The sequence below is a fragment of the Scylla paramamosain genome, chromosome 15 (genome assembly GCF_035594125.1).
Source record: "Scylla paramamosain isolate STU-SP2022 chromosome 15, ASM3559412v1, whole genome shotgun sequence".
Taxonomy (NCBI): Eukaryota; Metazoa; Arthropoda; class Malacostraca; order Decapoda; family Portunidae; genus Scylla; species Scylla paramamosain.
In genome coordinates this window covers 12,197,805-12,208,511 of record NC_087165.1, presented here as the reverse complement: position 1 = coordinate 12,208,511, position 10,707 = coordinate 12,197,805, and the positions used below count along the sequence as shown (strand labels likewise).

The following is a 10,707-nucleotide window of genomic DNA, read 5'->3' as shown; positions in this document are numbered from 1 at the left end:
TATATATATATATATATATATATATATATATATATATATATATATATCACACAATTATAATAATCTGCCAGTAGCAACATACTACTATCCCCAGCAGGTCCTATTGACAGCCGACGTCAGACAGTACCGAAACTATTAGAGGGTTAACAACCATTTGTCTTCAGACCCATACAACTGTTCAGAATTGCAGAGCTGCACAGTTCACACACACACACACACACACACACACACACACACACACACACACACACACACACACACACACACACACACACACACACACACACACACACACACACACACACACACACACACACACACACACACACACACACACACACACACACACACACACACACACACACACACACACACACACACACACACACACACACACACACACACACACACACACACACACACACACACACACACACACACACACACACACACACACACACACACACACACACACACACACACACACACACACACACACACACACACACACACACACACACACACACACACACACACACACACACACACACACACACACACACACACACACACACACACACACACACACACACACACACACACACACACACACACACACACACACACACACACACACACACACACACACACACACACACACACACACACACACACACACACACACACACACACACACACACACACACACACACACACACACACACACACACACACACACACACACACACACACACACACACACACACACACACACACACACACACACACACACACACACACACACACACACACACACACACACACACACACACACACACACACACACACACACACACACACACACACACACACACACACACACACACACACACACACACACACACACACACACACACACACACACACACACACACACACACACACACACACACACACACACACACACACACACACACACACACACACACACACACACACACACACACACACACACACACACACACACACACACACACACACACACACACACACACACACACACACACACACACACACACACACACACACACACACACACACACACACACACACACACACACACACACACACACACACACACACACACACACACACACACACACACACACACACACACACACACACACACACACACACACACACACACACACACACACACACACACACACACACACACACACACACACACACACACACACACACACACACACACACACACACACACACACACACACACACACACACACACACCTGTTACTTCACTCAAGAAGATGGAGTGTGAGGAGAACTATGCAGCCCTGCAATTCTGAACAGTTGTTTGGGCCTGAAGACAAATGTTGTTAACCCTCTAATAGTTTCGGTACTGTCTGACGTCGCCTGTCAACAGGAGCCAACTGGGGATAGTAGTATGTTGCTATTGGCAGATTATTATACTTGTGTTATATATCTGTGCACAAAAGCTAAGAAAATGCAGTAAATTTATTGTCTTCAACATGGGCAGAAACTTAGATCATCCTTATGAACTGAATTTAAAGGATGGAGAACTCTAACACAAAAAAAAAGATTTTTTTTTTCAGATTGGTTCTCCTAAATTATCAAAGTTAAGTTGGTGCCTCTTAACAAAGGATTTGGTTTGTAGACGCAAGAGATAAATAAAATGATTGATTGATTAATGACTGGAGTAATAATGAAAATATAGATACACAAAATTGTTATGAGCTAAAGCATTACTGAACATTTTTTTTTATTTAATTATTTTTATGGACAAGGTCATAAAAGAAGAAAAGGTATTCGTTTCGCCTTCATCTTCCCCTACTTGCATTACATAAAGCATATCCCGCCCTGGAACCAGTCATAGTGTGTCCCGAGTATTGGCGCGGCGTCATCAATATATACCTCGGCATCGGGAATAGAGCGTTGGTTTCATCTATCTGAAGTTAAAAGAGATGTGTGTTTAACTGTTTCATAGAGTATTTTGTTATAATTTGAAGAGCTGGAGCATCCTGAATCACACTTAGCAGTACTTCAGACGCTACTCATAATGTCAATGTGTTTTCTTACTTTTTATTTGTTTATTAATTTAATTTCATGTAGCGCAAGTTGTATTATCACTAAGAGTAAATTAATCTTTTTTTTCATTTAGTTAACACTACGCCACTCGTTTCCTTAAATATTTACAGTTAATTGCTGATTGTGATTGCCGACACTTATTTATCGTGGAAATTAAAGCATAAACCAACAAGAAATCCACAGTTTTGAATAGAATGAGGTTGTATTAGAATAATGGCGAAAGAGAAAATTGTGATTACGTATTGTTTGGCAAATGTCAGGTATATGCCACGTAATTCTGTTTGTCATGCTTCAGTCAGTCAGCTATGAACCTTATATCACCAGAAATGAAAGAAAAGAGTTGCATGGCTTTCATGTTGTGATGGAATTAACTACAACTACAATTTCACCCGTGTGAGCGGTGTTTTTTTTTTTCTTATCTGACCGAAAAACGCCAAGATATGGAAAATTATTTAAGTGTTAGTGAACGTTAATGTATTCGTGGTGACGGTTTGTCTCAGTTGTCTCCCTTTAATGAGAATGTAGGCAGGGTATTCTATTCGTATTAGCTTGGAGATGTTATGTTCAGGCCTTCAGAGCGTTCCTGGATTTTAATAATGAGTGCAAGAGGCTCAGTCTCTCCCAGGAATATATTGGCTGCACCCAAGAGTCGCCTCTAATAAATTAATAGTAAATCATGTAAAATTATACTTTAGAAGAAATTAAAAACACTTTTATGAATATCAGTCCCTGATTCTTTGCCTTAAAAATAAAAAAATGCTTTAAAAAATGCAAGAAATATTTTTATAGCGTTCAATTTCCTTGGTTAGACTGATTCTTAAAGTGTTCAGCAAAGTGAAGCTTATGGGGAAGGGTAGAAAGACAGTAGCGTCATTATATGGATACACGTTCTTTGTATAATTCTTATCATGTGCCCAGAAATTTTTTCAGTAATATAAAATATTGCACATACAGCAAAATGACAAATAAACCTTGCAGCTAGCAGTCGATGATGTCGGCCATTGATGTCTAATATGTAGAGAGTTATGTTTAATTAAACCATAGAAAGTAGAGAGGGCTTTCCTCACGAAAGCTCGAAATGTTACATCGACATCATATATTTACTTAAGTTTATGTAGAAAGTTTTCTCTTGAACCTCCATTTTCTACTACAACTCATGCCTGGCTATTGAAAGTTGAAGGAGAATCAAATACCAGCAGGTAGTTCTCGGCATTGTGGAGATCATGTACTTGTACACAATTAATAACACGTCACCATTTTCTTATTACTTGCACTCGTAGAGAATGAATAGTGGGGCATCTATTAGAAATGTGATGCAAGGGAGTAGGACCTGGTGCCACCGCTGGCATTGCTTTTACAGAGGATTTTGAAGAGTAGCAGGGTTTCCTTCATACACTTCCCTGCATATAACTGTAGTGACAATACTTCCGTGGTGAAAAGGACTAGCAAGCAGAGGAAAAAAATATAGGTCAAGCAAAACGTGAATGTATTAATAGAGAAAAATATTTGTATCACCGATCAAATATTTGTGTGTGTGTGTGTGTGTGTGTGTGTGTGTGTGTGTGTGTGTGTCTGTCTGTTTATGTAGGAGGGACACCGGTCAAGGGCAACAAAAATCCAATTAAATAAAAACAAAAAATAGACCCACCGAGATGCCGGTCCCCGAATAGTGTCCAAAGAGATAGTAAAAAATTGAAGGATACGAGTGTCTTGAAACCTCCCTCTTGAAGGAGTAAAGTCATAAGAAGCTGGAAATATAGAAACAGGCAGGGAGTTTCCTTTTTCGTCTTGTAATGTTTTTGCTGCGTTATGTTAGGATCACACAAGCCTCGCCTCTTTTTGAGATGTTACTGGCCACCTCGCTGCTCACCCTTCTTTACGGTTTTGTCAATGAATGAGTGTGGGTACGCATACATAGGAATACGAGGAAGGTTATATCACTAGACCTGTTGCCTCAAGCAGAGACCCAGGATGCTAAGACTGAGTGCCGAATGAGAGCGTTGTCTAATAATGGCAACAATTCAATCTCCCTTCGTTGTCTATTGAAAAATAAATTTATTAATTAGAAAATTAAATCCATAATAGATAAGGATTGCGTGTGTGTGTGTGTGTGTGTGTGTGTGTGTGTGTGTGTGTGTGTGTGTGTGTGTGTGTGTGTGTGTGTGCGCATTAACGTACACATGCCTGTACTTACTATGTCAGTGTTAAGATGTCGGAAATATATGACAATTATATACCAGAAAATGGAACAAAATAGGTGAAAATAATTGAGAAGAGAATGTATGCGCATCAAACTCGTATTAATGTACGTTCATGAGATTCTAGATATCAGTTTGAGATGTTAAGTTATTATAGATACACACACGCACACACACACACACACACACACACACACACACACACACACACATATGTTTGTTACCGTTACATCCCTGTCTCGGAGAGGGAGGAAATCGGCTAGCACAAGCCGCTGACCTTGGCTAACAAAACAGGTTTCTTTGTCGCTCGTAAACCTGTCAGGACCTTTATCTTTATTCAGCTTACGTTCAGGAGGCTTGAAATATGCCACGTTAACTTCATGTAACGTGATTCGTAAGTTCATGCTTGCAATAAAAATCAGTATCCAATGAGATTCCTTTGCATTGTGAAGAGAATACAGCAATCATTTGTGATTTTTTTTTTTTGATAACTTGGATGATTCCAAGTAGAAACGCTTAAGAATTCGGTTTAATAACAATGCTGCTCAAGAAAACTTACATTAAATCTTAAATTGGTGGGGGCGTGGCAGGAAGTGAAAATGATCGCGTTGATAACGCTGCAGTAGTAGGGAAAGTATTCAGGATGCTGTTGTCACCACGAGGAAGAAAAAAAATATATATATTACTTATGAGGATGTTGTTGGCAGCAGTGGGTACCGATTTGTCTAAGTAGGTCACATTGAGGAGCTATCTTATGAGTGTGTCAGAAGGGTGAAGGCCTGAAGGAGGAATACATTTTTTATAAGATGACCTGATTTTTTTTGTTTCAATAGTTTATACAAATCGTACTTCATATTTGCTAATTCAATTTTGATTAGTAAAAACTTGTGTAAAGAAAAATAGAATATAGTTGGAGTGTTCTACTCTTCAACATACATCACTTACCTCAGTCTTTGAAGTTAGCAGAGCCACAACAAAGCAGTCCGAAGGTCACATAGCGATTTTAAAATTATACTAATGGTATGTTAAGTAAAATTGTCAATGTAACAAGACATGTCATGCGTTGGGCAACACTGCGTAGTGGTAAACAATGGTTAGAATATTTTTCATAAGAATGTATCTCTGCAGGTGTTCAGACAGCAGCTCACAAAAAGAGAGAGAGAGAGAGAGAGAGAGAGAGAGAGAGAGAGAGAGAGAGAGAGAGAGAGAGAGAGAGAGAGAGAGAGAGAGAGAGAGAGATTGTTTATTTAATTCATTTTATACATACTACAGCCTCAATCAGATACATTATGGAGTGCCAGTTAAAATATGAATCAAAGGAAAAAAAGAACAAACATTATGCGCATACGTGCCCTCATTGGCATGATTTGTTCACATTTTCTTAGAGAGAGAGAGAGAGAGAGAGAGAGAGAGAGAGAGAGAGAGAGAGAGAGAGAGAGAGAGAGAGAGAGAGAGAGAAAGAGAGAGAGAAAGTCAGCGAATTAGTAACACCGTCTCATTTGACTTTGAGTTACCTGGTGGAGCTAGGAAGTCATCGCCGGATCACTTGAGAGCTGTGGTAGGAGAGTTCGTTTTTTGTATCATAAGTTCTTCTTTACATGTTTAAAGAAGAAGCGTTTTCATATCAGTTTTGTTCAGTTCATAAGCTGATCCGGAAAAAAAAAAATGTGTGAGAATGAAAGAAAAGCTTGGGTAATGAAAGAAAAGCTTGGGTGTAACTTTTATCTTTTGAGATTCGCCAATACCTTATACCTTATTTTGCTTCTTGTACATGGACTGATTACGTAAATACAGTTCGGGGACGCGCGCGCGCGCGCGCGCGTGTTTTTGTGTGGGTGTGTGTGTGTGTGTGTAGGCAGGTAGATATGTAAGAAGGTAGAAAGTTAGATAAGTAAGTAGGGCACATTGATAAGATATACACAAGATAGGTAGTTCTTGTATTTTTAGTAAAAAAAATTTGTAGCGTTGTGAAAGCCGGCAGCTTCTAAACATCATTACTTTTAATTTCTCCACCGGCTAGGTCTTCTTGATGGATTCCGTGAAGGAAAAATAATGCTCTCAATGCAGCCATATTTGTTTACTTCTAGAATTCTTACAATGTTTTCCGCGGCTCATTGTATCAAGTACGGAAGGAAAGGAGATCAATCTTACATCAGCGCATTCACCGCTATGCAGAAGATGACAAGCTATTAAAAAAATAAATGTTGCTTTAACATATGGACTGTGTGTCAACAGGTGAGGCTCCTCTAAGAGCTCTCATGGTAAATCTTAACTTTTACATTGCCTCCCCCATCATTCTTCCTTCTCTTTTCATGTCTGCCTTCTTTCTTCACGTTCACCTCCTCCTCCTCCTCCTCCTCCTCCTCCTCCTCCTCCTCCTCCTCCTCCTCCTCCTCCTCCTCCTCTCCCCCTCTAGTTCTCTCCACTTCTGTCCACTTTCCTCCATCGATTCTGAGCGGTAAATAAGTATGCCAGGCAGGGTTCAGAGAACGCCTGGGTGGAGTACATTTACTTGTGTCTGGGTGGAGAGAAAGTGTGTGTGTGTGTGTGTGTGTGTGTGTGTGTGTGTGTGTGTGTTTTATTAATATTATAATTATGTATGTATGTACCACTCGAACGAAGGCAATTTAGTTATTATAGCTGTGGTAAAAATAAACAAATTGTATATATATATATATATATATATATATATATATATATATATATATATATATATATATATATATATATATATATATATATATATATATATATATATATATATATATATAATATCGTGTAGTGAAATCAGATCCCTCATTTTAATCTCTTTAAAGCCAAGCCTCTGAACTGAATGACATCTGTAGTTAATTCTTGGGACTACTACCATGATGTTGAGAGTAAGGAACCTGGTCGAACTCCTCTGAAGGAACACGTGTACTGGTTGTTTCCATTCTACACATTTGACACCACAATCCTCGGAAGTCGAGGTTTCATAAGAGAAGGATATTATGTTCTCTCATTCACCTCGAAGTCAGGGCTTCCTACACTGCCACAGACTCGGACGGATTTCGTAAATGGTAATTATCATATGAATCTTATGAATACCAGTGTCATTTTTATTCTTTATATTTGCCTTAGATCTGTTTAGGAGATTTTTTGTATGTAGTTTTCGACGGTGGTCAAGTGTCACAGTGATTGTGTAAATGAACGTGGATTTTCATTTTGTTATGTGGCTTTGCATTGTCAAACATCCGTTACTGAGCTGGAAATGAAAAACACACCTAACCAACCTGAATAATAACCCGAGCTACAATGCAGATCACCGTGTGACACTATTGTGTAGCCTGTTTAATGAACGAGAATGAGGGCGATCTTTTTATGCATTTTAAAGATTTGTTGTGTAAAGCACACTCAGATCCATTGCCCTTCACCTATACTACGGATTTGTCGTGCCAGAAGAATTGTGTATACGTACTGTTAGATGCGACGTTCCGAGAACCGACTAAAGGAGACAAACCACTAGATGGAGAGGCATTAAGTACCTGTAAGCTTCAGTAACGAGTAACATGGAACATTGACTGGCGAAGTCTAAATGACTGAATTATTTAAGGACTTCATGTTATGTTTTCCTTCCGATTTTATAATTTGTTTTCAAAGCAACAGGCCGGACAACTGCCGCCTCTTTCACTCAGCGCCAGTAAGAATAGTAGAATATATAATCCATCACCAACTACGCGTGTGTGAATGCATTAGAGAGGAATTATTCTATTGAGTTAACCTGAACAATATAGGTGTCAAATTCCAAGCTTCAGCATCAGCATGTCGGTTCATCTTTAGAGCCTACACTGTATATCTTTGACTGTGTGTCTAGGATCATAACGTGCATGTTAGATTCTTTCTCCGTATTTTACCTCCTCTCCATCACCATGTACGAAGACGTTAACAGGCGAGGTGTTTCTAGCGTCTTTGATGTTAAGCTACATAAGATTACGCATGTTTCCTCATGTTGAAGAAATTTTATTCTAATTAGTGACCTTCCTGATAGCTGTATCATGTGTACGTATACACCTGTCTTTGAAGGCCATTCCTGTTGACGTGGCTGGTGGACTCAACCAGATATTAACTAATCACGGGTCTAAGCACCACACACTGATCAGTAAAGATAAGGAAGATGGTGACGCAGAGTTAACGATAGTTAACGTCCAACTCGAGAAGTTATCATAACATATTCTGTATCGTCAACCTCCTGCTCTGTGGCTTAACATTTCATAAATATACTGTTACGAATTTTAAATATATTTGCGAATATGGCCATATTGGTAAAAAAAAAAAAAAAAAAACACCAAATATAGAAAGGATAACAGAGCAAAAACACCATCTTCCAGCAAGATCAACGCACAAGAACCAGAATTAAATACGTCTAAAGAATTATTCCATTGTTTACACAATCCTATATATTTGTGGCTTTCCTCACTTTTATAAGACGAGGCCTCCAAGTATTCATGGGTAAGCAAGAAGGAAGACGATTCACAGAGGCAGCAGATAACCAAATATCTGCTTATTAGCGTAAAAATAGGGATATTCACTAATCTCTTAGGTAACTTGAGATGATGACTTCGTCCCTGTGAGATCAACCACTCCCATGGGTGTTGTTATTGTGGATTCATCGGGTTGTACTTTTACTGTAGAAGTGGTAGGTTGTACTTTTATTGTTGCAGCAGACTGGGAACTTAATATAGGAGTGTTAGGTCGTACTGTAACAGTAGAAGCACGAGCCTGTTCTTTCACTGCAGTATGTGATTTTACTTGAGGAACACTAGAATACTTCGTTAGTGTAGGAGCGCCAACCATTTTTGCTGAAGGCTCTGATGGCCGAGGTTGCTCTGTTAAGTGTTCTGGTGTCTGATATCGAGGCAGAGCCAAAAGGTCACTTTCACTTTTGTCGTTTATGGATTCAGTGCCTGGCCCAGCGCTGTCAGAGTGCCACACCACACGAGTAACTCCGCTACCTGTTGATCGGCCGATCCCGCTTTGACTTTGCTCGAACAGCATCCTGACAGTTGGGGACACCATTAAGGCATCGTCCTGCACAGAAGACGAGTTGTTTGTATCTTTGACATCATCACTGACTAGTAAGTAACGGTCATCCTCTGTGCTTTTGTTAGTGCTTTGCACAGAATTTTGAAGGGTAGTGTTAAAGTGATACTTATCATGTGTAGGATTAATAATGGTTGAAAAAGAACTACTGTTTGTGTTGTTTGTGACGGACAATGAGTCACTGAGTGTATCATTGTTCACGAGTAACAGGGAGTCATCATTGTTTTGAATGTTACCAAGCGATGACATAAATTCATTCTCTAAGTTGTCACTGCCGATCGCAAAACGTGGTCTTTGGTCCAAGAGGACGGTATGATTTTGATTCGGGGTTCTATTGCTTGTAGAAAGCACGGTGTTAGTGTTATTGAACGCGTCATACGCAAGTTCATTGTTGGCAAGCTCGCGCGGTAATGGAACAGGCACATTGCCTTCTCCTAAACTTGGCAGTTCGGATGCAATAACAGGGGCATTCTCACTCATTCCACTTGAGAAAGCCTCATCCAGGAAGTCTTGACTGTCGACGTCATCCCAATTAATCATGATGGTCTCAACACTAGCTGTGGATGAGGACTTTACTGCCACAGATGGAGGTGTTGTAGAACTGATGGGTTGGCTATGGGGACGAGACGTGATTGGCACAGGTGGCTGAGTGGAGCCGTCTGTTGGGTAATGAAATATCTTGTGCCATGAATCTCCGCTGTCTTGATAGGTTACTCCTGGAGCCTCTGACGGAATTCTATTTGGAATGGCAGTGAACACTTTACTGATGTTGGCGTCAATGGGGATGAAGGGATAGTGGATCTGATGCACACCCGTGGTGCTCCACATGGTTCCACCAGAGTACATTCTCCTGACGAATGGTGGGATGGTGGTGGAAGGAGAGCCAGAGCGCAGTGCAAGTTCAGTGGTCCATCTCAGAGTGTAAGGGTGCCGTGAAGGGTCAGAAGGACGACACATAGACAGGGCAAGATTGGTTCTGAAAAAAAAAGTAATAAATAAATAGTTTCATAAGCAGCTGTGGAGAAAATAGGAATTTCTTAAAAACAAAGATAGCAGAAGGTGAATTGATAAGGACTGCAGGGGTTGTGGCTTAATAGCAGAAGCATGAAAGATCATAAAAGAGTAATAATTTGGGAAATTATGAGGTTTGTCTTCTGCTCCACATCACATATAATGCATCATTCAAATATATATCCACGTTACCTAGTGCTATCAATTCGTATATTGCTGAAAAAAAAAAAAACCGCACCACTTCTCCCTGGTACATTAAAGTGAATTCCAGCTAAACTATGAAAAATTC

The 10,707-nt window shown here is 39.9% G+C and overlaps 2 protein-coding genes across 5 annotated transcripts in view; one reads left to right on the top strand and one right to left on the bottom strand.

Moving 5' to 3' along the window:
* Positions 1 to 10,707, top strand: part of LOC135107461 (uncharacterized) — a 38,470-nt gene that overhangs the window by 20,891 nt on the left and 6,872 nt on the right. The gene's annotated exons all lie outside the window — the stretch shown is intronic.
* LOC135107458 (uncharacterized) overlaps positions 6,164 to 10,707 on the bottom strand; it is a 33,038-nt gene continuing 28,494 nt past the window's right edge. For all 4 annotated transcript variants that reach the window (XM_064017337.1, XM_064017338.1, XM_064017336.1 and 1 more), the window contains one exon: positions 6,164 to 10,383. In XM_064017337.1, the coding sequence (XP_063873407.1) occupies positions 8,904 to 10,383 (1,480 nt within the window). In that variant the 3' untranslated portion in view covers positions 6,164 to 8,903. The remainder of the gene's footprint in view (positions 10,384 to 10,707) is intronic.